Source organism: Misgurnus anguillicaudatus, chromosome 24 (genome assembly GCF_027580225.2).
Source record: "Misgurnus anguillicaudatus chromosome 24, ASM2758022v2, whole genome shotgun sequence".
In the NCBI taxonomy this organism is placed as follows: Eukaryota; Metazoa; Chordata; class Actinopteri; order Cypriniformes; family Cobitidae; genus Misgurnus; species Misgurnus anguillicaudatus.
In genome coordinates, this window is record NC_073360.2 from 3,832,525 (window position 1) to 3,850,833 (window position 18,309).

Consider the following 18,309-nt stretch of genomic DNA (forward strand, 5'->3'; position numbering starts at 1 on the left):
TGGTTGTTAGCCTGCTCTGGAGCAGGCTAGCTGCAAAGAGTAAATCTCCATAGTAACTTCATCTAGATTAATTTAGCCTCCCTTCATGCAACCGAGTCAGGGCTAAATTCAGCCAGGATAACTGGAAAATCCCAGCTTAATCCGTTATCTTGCTTTTGTGCAATACCCCTTTGATCAGGTAGTCAACAAATGGTTAACTTTTATTTTGTTTCACAAGCAGCACACAGAAACAACTTTCTGATAAAGTGACCAAAACTGCTTTTCAAGTTATGAACGAAGACAAACAGACAATGCATTTTTTTTTCAAGTGCCAGACAGATCCAAAAACCAAAAATAGCTGTATTGCAGTGTATCATGTAAAGTATGTGAAGGGGGGGGGGGGTTGTTGTCTATCTGCATTGCAGGCACATAACCAATCAGGTCACTAAGCTATGAGGGCTGGGGTTGGGCTACATACAAAGTGTAACCAATCAAATCATCTCAACAGGAAAGTGTTTTTTAAAGCAACCAATCAATGTTGAGAAAAACACCAATGGGGACACCAGCACTGTGCAAAGGTGTGAAATGCAAGTACCTCTGTAGGTGTGAAAAGGTACCCTGACAAAATCTTCAATGGGGTTACCTGCCATGTCAACAAAAGGCTGTATGTACCACGGAAATATCACTTCAGCAAGATACATCCGAATTGGTATCATTGTCACACGATGACGATCTTTCCAGGGGCGGAACCAAAATTTGGAGAGTTTGGTTCCGCCCAGAAGTGTTTCCGCCCGGACCGGAAAAGACGAACACCGGAACTTCCAATAAACGCGCGAGACGGAAAATCAGCGAATTAAACACAGGTGTGTCTAGTTAACACTAGCGGCTGATGATTGGAGAAAACTATGAGCAGGGGAGTATAAAGGATCATCTAAAATCACAGTTTGCGTTCAGTTGTTGGGCTCGTTTTGATGCTGTTTGGGTGTGCTTGTTGTTGGGCTGTTTTCCTCCCAGGCTGAAGCTGGTGTGGTTGTGTGGGACGAAGAAAACCATAGTGGCTGGAAGACGATTGGAGACTACTGGAAATTGAAACGGAACAAAAGGAGAAGCAGTTTAGCATGAGTGTTTGCTATACTGAGGATATTGTGGCATAAGTGAAATTGCTGTGCAACCCTGTTGGGGGAAGAAACGCCTCATTATGTGTGGCTGGAAGTAATCGCCTGTGTGGATCAAAGAGGAGAACATTAGAGGAGACCTTGCAGTGATAGTGAGTATGCAACGTTGAGTTTGGGGACACACTGTATACTAACATGTTTTGTAGCAAACGACTCCGGGAAAAGTAGGATGGCCCTACCCCTGAACAGTGTGGTGGGTGAGCCGGAGGAGGACAAACTGGGGCTTGAATCACAGCGGCGTGAATGTTGACTGGGCCGTGTTAAACACCGTCAAACGGACTCCGGCGAAGTGGAGAAAGACGGGGCGCCCTTTATGTTCACTTTGAGTGCGGTGGGTGAGTCTGTGTTGCTGTGGAAATTTCACTTTAACGTGGTGCTGTGTAATGCTGTGTGTGTATTGTCAGAAAACCCCCGCCTTCGCTAACTTCGCCGTGGGAGAACGAAAAGGCTGCCGGTTCCGGATGTTTATTACCTGGCATATGCTGTGAGTGAGCCCTGGATGTACAGTATTACTGTGGTGTTCGTCAGCAGTCGTCCTTTGTATTTGGGTGTCCCGCAGAGTGGTGGTGAGGAGTTGGACTGCTAGAGGCTGTGTGAGTACAATTAAAGATTAATGCTGCTTGTACATACATCTACATAACGCCTACTGTTGCAGAGTGAGGTGGAGTAGATCCTGTCTGTCCCGAAGCCTCTTCAAAGGGGTGCCCCTGTCCAGTGCTCTACAGTCTAGGAAGTGGAGAGGAGAGGGCAGCGCTCGGTGAGACAGCGTAGTAATTTCCCCTCTGCAGCCGCAGCAGCTGTTGGGAGGTTTTGCCCCCGACGTTTCATCACTAAACGGCCTCGTAAAATCTGGCAAATTGAGAGAGCCCGGTCACTGTAAGTCCACCACATTTCACCCAAAAACAGTGTCTATATAAATTGACTGCCATCTGACTAAGAGTGTTACTGTGTGAAGTAGAACAGGGGAAGCGAATACCGAGAAAACCTACCTACACCGTACTTACTGTACGTCGTCCCAAGTGGAAAGGTGAGAGAAACCCAGCAGTTGGATAACCGATCCTTGTGTCCCAACCTGCAGCCTGTGGAGAGAAAGAGAACGAGAGAAACCTACCTACACCGTACTTACTGTACGTCGTCCCAAGTGGAAAGGTGAGAGAAACCCAGCAGTTGAATAACCGATCCTTGTGTCCCAACCCGCAGCCTGTGGAGAGAAAGAGAACGAGAGAAACCTACCTGCACCGTACTTACTGTACGTCGTCCCAAGTGGAGAGTTGAGAGAAACCCAGCAGTTGAATAACCGATCCTTGTGTCCCAACCCGCAGCCTGTAGAGAGAAAAAGAATGAGAGAAACCTACCTGCACTGTACTTACCGTACGTCGTCCCAAGTGGAGAGGTGAGAGAAGAATAACCGATCCTTGTGTCCCAACCCGTAGCCTGTGGAGAGAAAGAGAACGAGAGAAACCTACCTGCACCATACTTACTGTACGTCGTCCCAAGTGGAGAGGTGAGAGAAACCCAGCAGTTGAATAACCGATCCTTGTGTCCCAACCCGCAGCCTGTAGAGAGAAAAAGAACGAGAGAAAGCTACCTGCACCGTACTTACTGTACGTCGTCCCAAGTGGAGAGGTGAGAGAAACCCAGCAGTTTGAATAACCGATCCTTGTGTCCCAACCCGCAGCCTGTCGAGAGAAAGAGAACGAGAGAAACCTACCTTCACCATACTTACTGTGCTCCTTGTGTTCCAACCCGCAGCCTGTGGAGAAAGAGATGGGAGAAAGAAACAAGCAAAACCTTACCTGTGTTGCAGATACCGTACGTCGTTCCCGGCAGAAAAGGTGAGAGGGAGTCCATCGAAGTACAATAAACTGATCTTCTGTGTTCTAGCGGCCGCCTGCAAAGAGGGAGAAAGGAGACACTTGACTCCATCTGCCCCCCCCCCCCCTCACTCTTCTGATCACGGCCCACCTGGAGGGCAGAACGAAGAGTTAGTTTTAAATCCCTTTCCCCTCCCCATTTCCCATATTCATTTTAACTAATTTAAATAAAGTTTATGTTTTTATGCTTACGTGCTCTTGTGTTGTCTGGTCATTGGGTTGGCTTTGGGGACCTCCTCGAGGTGGAAATTAAAAGGGGCGTGGCTTTATTATAGCAGCAGCCAGCCCCGACGTGTGACATCATTACGGAAGTATCCTAACTTGGTGGAATTAGATGTTTACCCTCGGTGGAACTAATAGGTACATCCAAAAATCAGTGGTTTATATAGGAGTTTCCTAGTACAGATTAAAATTGAGGCTATTACTAGAATGTGCTTTAGCTGTCAACACTCCGCAGGAACCATGTTGGAGACAACTGTCTTAGGGTAACAGTAATAACCATGCAAATTCTGGGCAGCAGTGATGGAAAAACAACGTTATAAGTAATTGGCGTTAGTAACTGCATTATTTTTTTCAGTAACGAGTAATCAAATAAATTACTGTTCCCCCTGTTATAACGCCGTTATCGTTACTGACATTAAAATGCTGCGCGTTACTAAAATTGATCTCACTGCAGTGATTTTCACCCGTGTATGCTCGCGCTCTCAGCCAAACACTGTTTTTCTCTTGTGTGTGTGTATGTGTGTGTGTATGTGTGTGTGTTGAGAAACATAACTGATGATGATTGGTGTGCGTGTTAGAGGGGGTGGGAGAACTACATAGCTGATGATGATTGGCTTAATTTCCATCGTTAGCCAACCAGAGGCAGAGTTCACAAACAGACATGCACACTCGCACAGCCCGAGTCCGAGCGAGCAGTGTAAAAAAGTCTGAGCAACTTTGTCACTTTGTCGCTAGATTTAGCAACTTTCTATCACGTTAGCAACTTTATAGGACAAATCTAGCAATCTTTTTTGGCGTGGTTAGAGACTTTTGTAGACTGACATGAAAATACGTGTCGTTTTCCCTTCTCAACGAGCAGCCGTGCTGCTGCTGTGCCCCATCTCAAAGAACTGACATGCAGCCCGGTCATCGCGCAGCAATCACTCCGAAAACACCGGCGACAGGGTGATGGCAAGTACAACATGCTCAAAGGTAGCAGTCGCAAACACAAAGTATAAAGCACTACTTTTCCATTGTTGAGGTGAAAGGCAAGAATGTTTGTGTAATGTGCAACTTATGCCCATGAAGAAAAAGTTTCTTCACGTCTGTGGCAAGTAATTCTGATCTAATAAAGCACCTCACATCGTCACATGCTGACACAAAATTAGTGATTTCTCTTTAGTATCCATTTTAGTCATTTAACATATTTAATTTTGTAAGGGACATTCAAGTTATTTTAAATATTAGAATTTTTTTAAGTAACGCAGTAATTACTTTTCCTGGTAATTAATTACTTAAATAATAATGTCACCAGGTGACGATCTGTGAGGGCGGAACCAAAAGTGTGGAAGATGGGTTCCGCCCGGCGATGGTTCCGCCCGGACAACTAACCCTGAACACCGGAATTCCCGGGGTTTCCCCGAACACAAAATCAAGCCGAATTACGCGCAGGTGAGGGCGATTGACACAGCGATTCCTGATAGGTCCATCAGGGGAATAAGCAGAGTACAAAAAGGCCTTTGAAGAGACCAGAAGAGAGCTGTTTGGTGTACTTTGTGCACGCTGTGTTCGCTGCTGTGTGGGTTGCCGTGTTGATTTGCGTTGATCCCTTGGGGAAGGAAAGAGGCAAAAGGTGACTAGGTGAAGAGGTTTGGACACGGATGTATTTGTGAATGTGATGATTCAGAAACCAACGAGTGCAGTTGAACCCCAGATTTTGAGTACAAACAACGAGGGAGTAACCACTGGTGTATGTGCATGCAGTATTGACCAAAGGCTGCCATTGTGTATTCTGAGTGTGTTAAAGGTGCTGGGCCCCACTGTGAAGGGAAGCGTGGGTCAGCCGCGTAACAACCGGAAGTACAAACAGGTTGCGAGATTCAACGAGTGAGTAACCGCTGGTGTATGTGTATGTTGTATTGATAGAAGGCTGCCATTGTGTATTCTGAGTGTTAAAGGTACCTGGCCCCACTGTGAAGGGAAGCGTGGGAGGGCCGTGAGATAACCGGAAGTGCGAACAGGAAAACGACGTGGGAGCTGTTGCTGTAGGTCATCTGGCCCTGTGGATACAAGAAGCGTGGGTGAGCCAAACGGGTAGCAAATAGCATACAGGGGTTGTGCTGATTTCTTCCATTATATCACCATACTGTTTCTCCTGCGGTGGGAGCGAAGCTCAACGGGCCTCACTGACCGGTCGAGGCCAGGTGGTCCAGCCTAGAAATTCACGTGAGAGTGTGCCGAGTGCTGTGGGGTGAGTGAACTTATCATTTGGTGTTTACACAAAGCTTGCTGTGTGTGCAGTGTCTGTAGTGTCTAGAACTGCCCCCGCCTCGGACGGCTCGTGAGGAAGGAACAACACATTGTGGCTCGCGCCCCGTGTGAAGAGGAGCCTAGACCTATCGGCCCCCTGTGTGTCAGTATTAACCGCCTCATTTTCGAAGCAGACAGTGGTGAAGCCCAGCGCTACGTGCAAGTGAGTAGCAAATTAAGTACACCGTACGGAGTTCAGGTCACGGCATTCTTTTTGGTATTTATTCCACAGAAGCCTTTGGTGTGTGCGGAGCCTCATCGAGAGTTCGCCCCAACTCGTGGCCCCCCAGTTGTCCAAGCCAGGAGGGAGAGCCAGGGAAGCGTTCGGCTCCGCAACACTCGACCCATCAGTCCCCACGACACCCTGAAGGCGTAAGCAGACGGGTGAAGGTATACGGTGCATGAGTCCCGTGTGGAAAATTTAGTCACTAATAGTGTTTTACCTGTTTGCCTCCAGGAGGAAGCGGAGGGCGCCACGGATTCAAGGACTAAGCCATAAAGGAGCCCCTGTCCCTATTCCCTGGTCCAACTTGCCCTGGAGACAAAAAGAAGTTTTATTAGTTTTAACTGCCCTTTCCCCTTCCCCTTTCTCTTTTAAATATTTCAATAAAGATATATATTTTTAAACGTAGTATACTTGTCTGTCTGGTCATTGGAGTTGTTTTGGGAACCTCCTCGAGGTGGAAGTTAGAAAGGGGCGTGGCCTGTTAGCTATCTTGGGTCCGCCCCCGGCCGTGACAATAATGTAACGCAGTTACTAACTCAGTTACTATTTGTGAGAAGTAATTAGAAACTATAACTAATTACTTTTTTAAAGTAACGTTCCCAACACTGCTGGGCAGATTTATTTTGATGAAGTAATTGATGACTTTGCATCAAAGAATGCAAGAAAGGTCAGAGTTTTGGAAAGTTTAGTCTTTAGTGTTCAATAAAATAATTAATTATCTAGATGTTGTCCATGGCACCATTCAAAGTAATGATGCCCTGTAATGAACTAGCCATCTTTCCCGAGTATTTCTGCCTGTGGCCTAGATGGATGTCTAGAAATTATTCTCAAGATTATAATCATAAAGACATAAGCAATAAGACATATCAACAAAAGTTTGCTTGATGATTTCAAAAGAAGGGTTGTCACAGAGATGTCTTCTGAGACATGTTACATGGTATAAAAATCCAAGCATATACTGGTGACCCAAAGCTCCTCTAAAACAACAGAAGCAGCACCATCTGAAGTAAGTAACTAGTTTATTCAAGGATGCTTAGATGGTCATTACAAGGAATATCCCAGACATACCATACCGGCAATGACACAATGTTGATATCTTTAGTTGATACATTTTTGTTTTTGTAAAATTACCAAAATGCCTACCCCTAGTAATTTTTATTTATATACTGTTTATGGAATTAATTTAAAGAAGTTTACAGAAAAAAACATACTGCCATGTCATTAATTCTTTTAAAGACCCTGTTTAGCAGTTCAGTAAATTGTCTTTAATGTCTTGATGTTTTCGTCTTTAGGACCCCAGTAATCAAGCTAAAGGGGAACTGTGGCAAGAGACAATCTGAGGTCAATTAAGCCATTCTGTGTTAATGGAAAATAAAACACATTTTCACTTTATGTTGTTTGAAAATATTGGGCATATAAGATATGCTTTGTTCACTTTGGGGTTTGTTTTATACTGTGTGATCATAATCCTAAATGTCCTTATTATTCTTGCAATATGTTTGGAAAGGACTTTACACCAGCCCATGTACATTCTGATTTCATTTATGTCTATTAACTCTTTGTATGGTACAGCTGCCTTTTTTCCAAGGGTGATGTCAGACTTGCTGTCTGATACACACACAATCTCCCCTGAAGCATGTCTCATCCAGAGTTTTGTCATTTACTCATATCTAGCAAATGAGTTTGCAACATTAATGTTAATGGCATTTGACAGATTTGTTGCAATTTGTAAACCTTTACAATACCATAACATAGTTACTTTGACGGTATTAACTGTTTTAATTTCTATACACTGGACTTTTCAAATGCTTTGTCTTGCTATCTTTGCTTTATTAACTTCCAGATTGACAATGTGTGGTAACAAACTGTGGAAGGTGTACTGTCACAATTATGAAATTGTTAAGCTCTCATGTGCAAACAGTTTAATTATTAATGTTTGGGGTTTCTTTATGGTGATTATAACTGCTGTTATACCATTATGTTTAATAATATATTCTTATGTTAAAATTCTTATCATTTGTCAAAAAAGCTCATCACAGTTCAGAAGCAAAGCTTATCAAACTTGTATTCCACACATAGTGATTCTTTTAAATTTCTCAATTGCCATTATTTGTGAAATCACATTAAGTCGCATTGTAAACTTAGAAATGCCAACAGGGCTGTCAGTCTTTATTTCACTGGAGTTTCTTGTTGTACCACCAATCCTAAACCCTCTTGTTTATGCTTTAAATTTCACTGATATTCGCAAAAAAATTATTTGCTCAATAAAGGTCTCCAGGTAGATGTGCTGATGTGATCCACAAATAAATAAAATGTTACACAGAATGTTAAGGGTGGATTAAATGAATTGTAACCCTTAGTTTCACTTAACCCCCTTTAATTATAATATATAAAATGTATTTTCTTTTAAATAACTAATGAAAAAATAGCCATGAGTGAAGCTTGTGTACAGTGGGGGAAGCTTAACACAGTGTATAGAGTTCAACTTGTGTATAGATTAACAGGTTCTTGAAATTAATAGAGCCATACTTGCTGGAATGGTGTAAAATAATAAATAAGCCATAAGGCATGTTTAATAGCTTTGAACAACAACAAATCAAGTGAGCAAATATTATTTAAAATGCACCTAGGTGACAACTTCGAGGTGTCAAAAGGGTCCAGTTGTTCTTAATGTTGAGTCTGGATCAGAATTATCCGGATTTGCTAAACTTCCATTTAAGCTCTAATTCCCAATTTGTTCTTTAAGAAGAAAAAGAAATCTGGGAGCTTTTTGACAAAATTTTATACAGATGAGATATCTACCCCTTAACCGAAGTAGCAGAGATAATAGATTGTTCCAACTCGGTGGGATATAATCTAAGTTGTCCCTTTTTATGTAGAGATGTGACAAACCTGCAGATATTTAAAAAAAATCTGTTCTAGGAATTTGATATTCAACACAAATAGCAGTAAAAGATTTAACAGACTCAGAGTGTCCATCAAACATATGTGCAAAAGATAGTGAGAACAGACCTGTCTGAAGTTTCTTTTAACAGTTCTCCATGCTTTTATATCATCACGTATTGATTATTGTAATTTGTTAGATTATGGTTTATCGCAGCGCCAACTATCTCGTCTTTAATTATTACGAAATTCTGCAGCTAGACTTCTAACGTACACAAAGAAGTCCTGGATATATTTTCTATAATAAAGTAATTGTTGACTTTGAAATGTAGAATGCATGAAAGGGTTTAGGAAAGTTTAGTCTTTAGTGTTTAATAAAACAATTAAATCTGTAGATGTTCCATTTTAGTCGGTCACTACATCATCATGTTGTGACCGACGAAGTGGGAACGTGTCTTGGGGGACCAATCTACTTCGAGAAACTTCTAAAATGCCAATGAACTTGGCATGCAGGTATTTGCAGGTGCCGCACCGCCGCGCGAGTATTTAACGAGAGGCAGATGCGAATACCAAATCACTATTTTTAATAGAAATCTAAGTGGCCCAGAGACAGGCGACATGGAGATGGAGGGGATCGCTCTTCGGGAGATGGTGAAGGGCCACTCCTTGGTTTTCATTTCTGTTATGCCGGTTTTCAGCCAGCACCCACAAAACCACACAGAGCAAATTCTACCTCTCTTCTCCAAGACTCCAGAGCAGTGGTCTCAAACTCCCGGCCTGTGGGCCATTTGCAGCCCGCCTTCCCCCTCTCTGCGGCCCGCGGCATCTTTCAACAATGTAACATAATCTGGCCCGCAGAAAGATTTTTATTTACTTTGTTTCATATTCGTTTGATTTTTAATTTAAACGTTAAGGGTTCGTTCACATGTCACGTCTAACAATGAGTCAAGTAGTTTCTTACTTTCTAAAGTCCTCGAGAGCGGAAGTTGCGCTCCGCTGCGTCACTCGTTGCTACGCAGCCAAGAGCCGCCCGCTCCGTTATTGCGAGGATAACGGAATGCGTGATCAGATTTTAATTCCTCATCTAAACCTCGCGTCAATCATATCATTGTCACCATGTGATCAGTTAATCTGGTCGGGACTTTGTGGTGTTTGTCCAGAGAAGATTTGTTACTTCCAGGTGGATATCAGCTGTTACTCAGAGAAGAGCTGCGGTGGGGTTAGTTCCCTTTTAGTCGGTCACTACGATGTCACGTCATGACTGACGAATTGGGAACTCGCTTAGAGAGACCAATCTACTTCGAGTTACTACACTGTAAAAAATGTCTGTAGAAATTACAGTATTCATGGGTATTACTGGCAGCTGGCTGCCCGTAACTTACTGTAGATTTTACAGTAAGTTTTTTTTTAAAATAAACATGAAACATTTTTTTGACTTTATCTTCTACAGTAAGTTACTGGCAACCAGCTGCAAAATTACAGCAAATTTTTTAGAGTGTACTAAAACGGCAAAGAACTTGGCATTGAGGTATTTGCATAATGCTGGCGCCGTCCCACCAGGTGCGTATATAAGCCGCAGGTGCAAATATGGAAATTAGCTATTTTCGCTTCGAAAGCCGGCAGATCTACTGCTATCGAGCAGCTCTCTTACCTGCTCAGGAGGACGCTGCTGGCTCGTAGTTGATTGAGGATTCCGATCCAGCCTTTGCAGTGGAAGCTCGCGGATCTTCACCTCAGTTTGAACTTGAGTCTGAGTGTGTGCGTTGCCTTTCCCTGCGCGCTTCATCAACTCACAGCTAAGAGTGTTTTTCCTTTAAAAAAGCAGAATTTGTGTCATTTTAAAGACAGCCATTCTCCCGTGTCATGGCGGGGTGCATCTTTTTAAAGACGTCATTTCGTCCGTGCAGTTCTGGATGAGGCAAATGTATGGGTTCAAAGATGGTCACAATCTCCGTTTCTCGTGTTGGGCATTCAGCACGCTGAGACAGCATTTGTGGAGGGTTCATGTTCTTACTGCGAGAGCATGCCCTCGCGGATATGCGGAGACGGGTTATGTTCCTCCTGGAATGCCCTGCCCCTTCGGTTGCGGAGCTTGATTAAAGGTGCCATGGGAAAATTTTTGGAATTTTTTTTCTGCATCACAGTACTGAAGTGGTCAGCAGGTATGTCCTCTGGCTCTCAGTGCTGATCCACAGCAGCGGTTCCAATGGAGAACGGTTGGCTCGTATTCTACGAGACCACCGGTATCTGTTGGTCCCCCCCATACCTGTCGCTGCATTGAAGGTGGGCCGTCTGTCTCTGAGGCTGACTCGGATCCGCTTCCCCCTTCGGGCCGGGTAGCGCACTCCGAGTTCGATCCTAAGATGACGGCGCATGATGAGCCGGCTGGATCATCGAGAAAGGTTGGCTCGTGTTCTACGAGACCGCCGGTATCTGTTGACCCCTTCAGCCCCCACCTCTTTCGATTCATGGGCCGCTAAATGTATGGTGATGTCCCGACTCTGGAGGGGACAGCCTGTCCTTTCCTCACTGACCGGAAGCAATCGTCCGCACGAATGGCGTCTGCAAATCAGGTTCACAAAGAGGCGGCCCCTGCACTACACAGCGTTGCCGCAGGTATGTCAGGTTAAGGCTCTGACAGATCTACACGAGGGAGGTCACGACTCAGCCATCAGTGCATCCAGGTCACCGCCAGGCTGTTGGTTGTGCGATGTCACAGCGGGTTCCTCAGCGCTGCCTAGAGGACGATAATAGCCGTGACAGGCGCCCTCGGCGAGGAGCAGGCTGAGGTGGCAGCGTAGATGGACCGGAAGGGGGCAGCTGGCTTCCGACGCGGCATGATGGCCTCAGTCTGCTGGAGTTGAGTACTGCTGTAAAGCACTCTACCACATCGCCGAAAAGGCCACCCTGGACATTCAGAAGACGATTCTTATCGACCTCACTCATGTCTGCTAGACCACGCACAGACCACACTAAGAGTGCATTCCTCTTCCCTCTCCAGGTCTCCTGAGGGTTGAGAGAGCTGTGAGTGGGCACACACCAGCTCACCTTCCTCCTCCTCTTTTGGCAGCAGGTGTTTTCCGGAGTCTGCGCTCTCCGCGCAGAGACGACCATCACACTCACCAGAGTCTGCACTCTCTGCTCAGGAGACCAGACGACCATCACCCTCAGCGGGCTCAGGTCAGTGTCACACCACACACTGTAGTTGCATGCGCGTGCCGTCCGGCAGTCACACCTGTTCCGCTCGGCTGCCCCACCGTGAGCTCTCTGGTAGTGCTGCTAATTCCACTCGCACGGTCTCTGTGGGCTTGGCTTGAACCGGCACACACCCAAAGGACGCTTTGCGAACACAGATACTTAACGCTTCGGCATCTCGCCCCTTTGGGTCTTCGGGTCAACTGGGAAAAGAGCAAACTCGGCCCCACGCAGAGGATCTCTTTTCTTGGCATGGAACTGGACTCGATCGATTTATCGGTGCGTTTAACAGAAGCGCGTGTCCAGTCGATTCTGACTTGCCTCGGTTTATTTCGAGGGAAGAATGCGATCCCTCTGAAACAATTTCAGAAGTTCCTGGGACATATGGCAGTAGCCGCGGCTATGACACTGCTTGGGCTGCTTCATATGAGACCGCTTCAACATTGGCTTCACAATCGAGTCCTGAGGAGAGCGTGGCGCACTGGCATTCACTGTGTAACCATTACACCTGCGTGTCGTATAACATTTACCCTGTGGTCAAACCCATGAGCAGGTGTCCCATGAAACAGGTCTCTTGGCATGCTGTTATACACACAGATGCATCCGACACGGGGTGGGGAGTCACGTACGACGGGCTTGCAGCCTCGGGGGTGTGGACAGCACCCCAGCTGCACTGGCATATCATCTGCCGCGAGTTGTGGGCTGTATATCTGCGACTTGTACACTTCACTACGGAGCTACGAGGGAAGGATGCAGGATGCGTTGGCACACAGCTGGCCAAGGGGGATGCGCAAATACGCATTCCCTCCAGTGAGCTTAATTGCACAGACTCTGTGCAAGGTCAGGCAGCACGAGGAGAGCCTTCTACTGGTTGCGCCTTACTGGATGACCAGAAATTGGTATCCAGAACTGATGCTCCTCGCGACAGCCCCTCCCTGGTCAATTCCCCTGAGGAAGGACCTTCTTTCTCAAGGAGGGGGCACATTATGGCACCCGCGCCCGACCTGTGGGATCTCCATGTATGGTCGTTGAGCGCGCACACATTTTAGGTGATTTATGCATCCTTTGCGTCCTCCCTCTATTCCTCTTGGGACCTGTCCATGGTGCTGAAAGCCCTGCAGGGACCCCCGTTCGAGCCTTTGCAGTCTGTGAGTCTGAAGTTTTTGTCAATGAAAACTCTGACCCTGCTTGCATTGGCCTCCGTTAAGAGGGTAGGTGACCTCCATGCATTCTCCATCGACGATTTGTGCCTTCAGTTTGGTCCTGCTGTCTCGAGCGTAACACTCAGACTACGTGCCCAAAGTTGGCACAATTCCCTTCAGAGATCAGGTGGTGAGCTTGCAAGCGCTGCCCCCGGAGGAGGCAGACCCAACCATGGCTTTATTATGTCCCGTACGCGCACTGCCCCTCTACGTGGATTGCACACAAAGCCTCAGGACCTCAGACCAGCTCTTTGTTTGTTATGGTGGTCAGCAGAGAGGGAAAACTGTCACTAAGCAGAGGATGTCTTATTGGATAGTTGATACTATCGCCCTGGCTTATAATCTGCAGGGCACCCCATGTCCATTTAAATCGAGAGCTCACTCCACTAGAAATTTTACGTCATCTTGGGCACTCGCTCATGGTTCCTCGCTAACAGACATCTGCAGAGCTGCTGGTTGGGCGACACCTAACACGTTCATTAGGTTTTACATTGTTCGTGTCGAGCCGGTCTCTCATGTTCTCTTCTCATCTGGGAGATCTCTGAGCACTGGCTCGCATGTCGGCTTGCAGCCTCTGACTGACACTACACAATAACTGTCAGTATGGAAGGCCATCCAGTCAAAATGCGTAATGTTTGATTGACTCTCCTCCGCTGCCCTGGCAGCCTGATGTTATGGAGCATCGGCTGTTAGCCTCTCACTAGCTGCATCCTCGCGAACCTATGTGTTGGGCTCGGGCATCCACATTGCATCCCCTACGCGGGGGGGATGGGAATATTTTTCCATGGGGTTAATCCTACTAGCCCACGTTTCCCTCAGCAGAGCTCTGCTTTGCTTACACAGCCACGGCTGTCTATTACCTTAACTACCTTGACTTTCGCCCACCATCAGCCCTTAACAGGGCGGTGGCTTCCGCAGCGTTCCTATCCCGCTCAGATAGGGCGCTTCCGAGTCGCTGGCACTACTGTGGGGTTAAAGGAACATCTAGTGCCCGGCCTTCTGGCTTAAAACTTAATTCTCCTTCTCCTTAAGTGGAACCAGAGGGCTTTACGCAGACACTGGAAGAGGTTAGCCCTTAGTGGCGTTTTGGTAGGGATTCCCAATTCATCGGTCACGACATGACGTCGTAGTGACCAACTGAAAGGGAACGTCTCGGTTACGTATGTAACCCACGTTCCCTGAAGGAAGGGAACGGAGACGTCACGTCCCGTCGCCACAGGGCTGCTCCCTGCTGTTCCTTCAGGGAACGTGGGTTACATACGTAACCGAGAAATTGACCTCAAGTCACATCATCTAATGGATACACCGCATATGGAGGCAGAGCCCTAAATGTAATGTAACACATAAACTACAGATAAGAAAAAGAGCCATCAAAGTGCCCAGGTGAAGAAAAGAGCAAAAATGAGTAGAAACGTACAGAGGATGAAGTATGTAGCCTATACTGCTATATATAATCAAGTATGAAGTATAATATATTATTATGTAGCTTGATATGCACATAGAGCAGTATTATAATTTTTTGTTCATCTGTTTAACTAGCTTATGTAACATTGACTACCCATTCAAAAGTTTTAGGATCACTTTCACTTATTTTCCACATATAATAGTAAATTCATTTAAACTGTGGACCAACAAAGATGGAACATAATAAAGTCAATACTATGACTGAAAACAATCCAAAATAAATAAAAACAGAAACACTTACTGGTGGTTATTTTTTATAATAGTTTATAAATGTATACAGAAATTTTATTTGTTCATTTAGTGCAAGGTTTATTAGGCTTTAGTTATAAAATATAAGGTTAAGAAATTATTTACTTGCTTTTATAAAATAATGTATATTTAAAAGATAAAAGCACTGCCTATATATTTTCAAGTATTTATACATTAAATAATAGAATTTAAACAGTACATTTACAAAAAATTTATTTTTTAACCAAAAATAGCTCTGCGGCCCTCCGATGAAATGTCAATCTCAGAAATGGCCCCAAGCCAGTTTGAGTTTGACACCCCTGCTCCAGACGAACATGGGAGCTACGGACCAGCTCATAACCCAACGTCCTCCCCTTTCTCTATCACCAGCGAGTGTGTCACAGCGGTCGGGACCCATACTACGGAGTCTCTCCAGCTCAGCCTCTCATCAGCAGAGCCAGGTGAGTGTTGCATTACACAACATTTCTGTCCATGTGGCCAAAAAGCATTCATTGGCGATCACCTCTGCTTGCCGCGGGTACACTGATTGTGCCTTTAAATCCTCTTGTTCGGTGTCTTGAGGCTCGGAAACAGCTTTCCAGCCCATCGCATTGGCTTTAACGCACAATCCCTCTCAGCTACGATTCAGTTCGCAGTCTTCAGATCAACTGGAAGGAAAAAATTATCCCCAGGCAGAGGATCTCTTTTTTCGGTATAGAACTGGACACTCGATCTAAAAACACGTCTAATGGATGCACGTGTCCAGTCGATTCTGACTTGCTTGAATACCTTCAAAGGCAAGACGGCGGTCCCACTGAAACAATTTCAGAGGCTCCTGGGACATATGGCAACAGCAGCGGGTGTCACACTGCTCGGTCTGCTCCATATGAGACCGCTTCAGCTCTAAGTCCCGAGGAAAGCGCAGCTCAGCGGTTTACTTCGGGTAACAATTACACCGACATGCCACCTCATGTTCACCCCGTGGTCAGACCCAGCTTTTCTAAGGGCAGGTGTACCACTGAGACAAGTCTCCAGGCATGCCATTGTGTGCACAGATGCCTCTACCACATTGTGGGGGGCCACATACGGCAGGCTTGCAGCCTCGGGGGTCTGGACATCACCCCAGCTGCACTGGCATTTAGGTTGCCTCGAGTTGTGGGCTGTATATTTTGCTTTCCTTCATTTCAGCAATGAGTTGCGAGGCAAAGTTGTATTAGTTTGCACCAACAACATTGTGACTGTTGTGTATATCAATCGCCAAGGCGGTTTGCGCTCTCGTCACCTGTTGCATCTTGTCATATCCTCCTTTGGGATCAGAAAAATCTGAGGCCTCATTCCTTTACTGTATTTGTAATCAAATACTTTGTAACATTATTCTGCGCTAACAATCTTTAGTTGGATTTGAACATCAATGGACAATCATTCCTGGACAGATCTGGACTTAAAGGGATAATCTGGGATAATGGGTTGGGTGGGGGGTATCTTCATAGATATCATTATTTGTATAACACAGTCATAATTTGCCTGTATACATCTGGTCCAAAATGTGTTGTAAAAATGTTACATGGTTTAATGGAAAATCAATAAAAATTGTTAAACAAAAGAAAAATCTGAGGTCTCTTCACATCCCGGCGACTCCAACCCCAGTCGGTTCAGCTGATTTGGAAATGTTTCAGCAGAGCACATATAGATCTGTTTGCATCTCACACAGCTGGCCACGGGGTCTGCGCAAATACGCATTCCCCCAGTGAGCCTTTTCGCACAGACACTGTGCAGAGTCAGGGAGCACGAGGAGTGCATTCTATTAGTTGCACCGTACTGGACCACCAGGGGATGGTTTCCAGAGCTCACGCTCCTCGCGACAGTCCCTCCCTGGTGGATTTCCCTGAGGAAGGACCTTCTTTCTCAGGAAGGGGGCACATTATGGCACATGTGCCCCGATTTGTGCAACCTCCATGTGTGGTTGCTGGACGGGTCGCGGAGGTTCTAGTACTGTACTTCTGAGCGAGAAGACCCCCAAGAATGCACGATCAGAGTTGTGCTTTTATATTTCCAGCAGCACCTTAGGAAAAGCCTGTCACCATCTACTATTAAAGTAGATATCATGGAGATATCTGGACACCACACACAGATGGTAGATCAGTGGGTCAGCATGATCAGGTCATTAGGTTATCGCTCTATTCCTCCTTGAGAGGTCTCTGTGGTGCTGAAAGCCTTAAAGGATGCTCCGTTCGAGCCTGTGCATACTGTGAGTGTTAAGTTTCTTACAATTAAAATTTTAATGCTTCTCGCATTGGCTTCCGTTAAGAGGATAGGGGACCTCCATGCATTTTCGGTCAACGATTCATGCCTTCAGTTTGGGCCTGCTAAATCCAGTGTAACGCTGAGACCCTGACCTGGCTACGTGCCCAAAGTTCCCACCACTCCTATTAGAGGCCAGGTGGTGAACTTACAAGAGCTGCCTTTGGAGGAGGCAGACCCAGCTATGGCTTTGTTATGTCCTGTACCTGAACTATGTGTGTATGTGGATTAAACTCAAAGCTTTGGGACCTCAGAGCAGCTCTTTGTCTCTTACGGTGGTCGGCAGAAAGGGAAAGCTGTCACGAAGCAGAGGATGTCTCATTGGATTGTAGACACAGTTGCCCTTGCTTATGAAAGACAGGGCATTCCTTGCATCCATTGGGTTGAGAGCCCATTCTAACAGAAGTGTGGCATCATCTTGGGCATTGGTTCGTGGTTCCTCGCTAACAGACATTTGTAGAGCTGCTGGCTGGGCGACACCTAACACGTTCACTAGATTTTACAGTGTTCGTATTGAGCCGGTATCCTCTCAGGTTCTCTCAAATCGGTTAGAACACCCAGGAACGGCTCATGTTTCGACTTGCAGCGGGTCAGCTTCAGAGGCGCTTTGGTAGGAATTCCTAATTCATCAGTCACAACGTGATGTCTAGTGACTGACTGAAAGGGAACGTCTCGGTTACATATGTAACTGTCGTTCCTTGAAGGAAGGGAACGGAACCGTCACGTCCGTTGTCACAGTTTGCTGTTCCACTGCTTTTGGGGGGGTTTGCCTGACATGCCCCCACGGAAGAGAATTTTGAAAAAAATAACCCCTGAAATAAAGACTTCTGGTGAAAATAGTGGAAACTAATTTATACATTTAGATAAATATATTTCATACAACTTCTTAGGCCTAAATATTTAATGAATAGCAAAGTATGCCTAATAAGTATTCAAGGCTGAACCACATAGATGTGAAATGTAAAGGCTATCATGATCATTTTGCCAACACCATGGTTTTATTTAAGTTTATAATATGCCCTCTTCAAAGACCCCACCCCTTTTTAAACCTTGAGCTATCTAAATCCATAAATATTTAATAAGAAACCCATCAGAAATGATTGACACATTATGAGACGGGAGGGACCGGGAACAGAGGGAGAGCAATGGAGAGATATATATGTGGATATATATGTTAGGCTAAACCTGTACTATCTCTTTTAATGATAATCACTTTCTTATCAACTATATTTGAGTTTTAAAAATCCACATAATTACATACCATATGAGCC

The 18,309-nt window shown here is 45.5% G+C and overlaps 1 protein-coding gene across 1 annotated transcript; it reads left to right on the plus strand.

Annotated features, from left to right (window-relative positions):
- The first annotated feature begins 6,661 nt into the window (after positions 1-6,661).
- Positions 6,662-8,047, plus strand: LOC129437429 (olfactory receptor 6N2-like). Its single transcript, XM_055195555.2, has one exon. The coding sequence runs from the start codon at positions 7,130-7,132 to the stop codon at positions 8,045-8,047; it is 918 nt and encodes a 305-aa protein (XP_055051530.2). The 5' UTR covers positions 6,662-7,129.
- Positions 8,048-18,309: the final 10,262 nt, after the last annotated feature.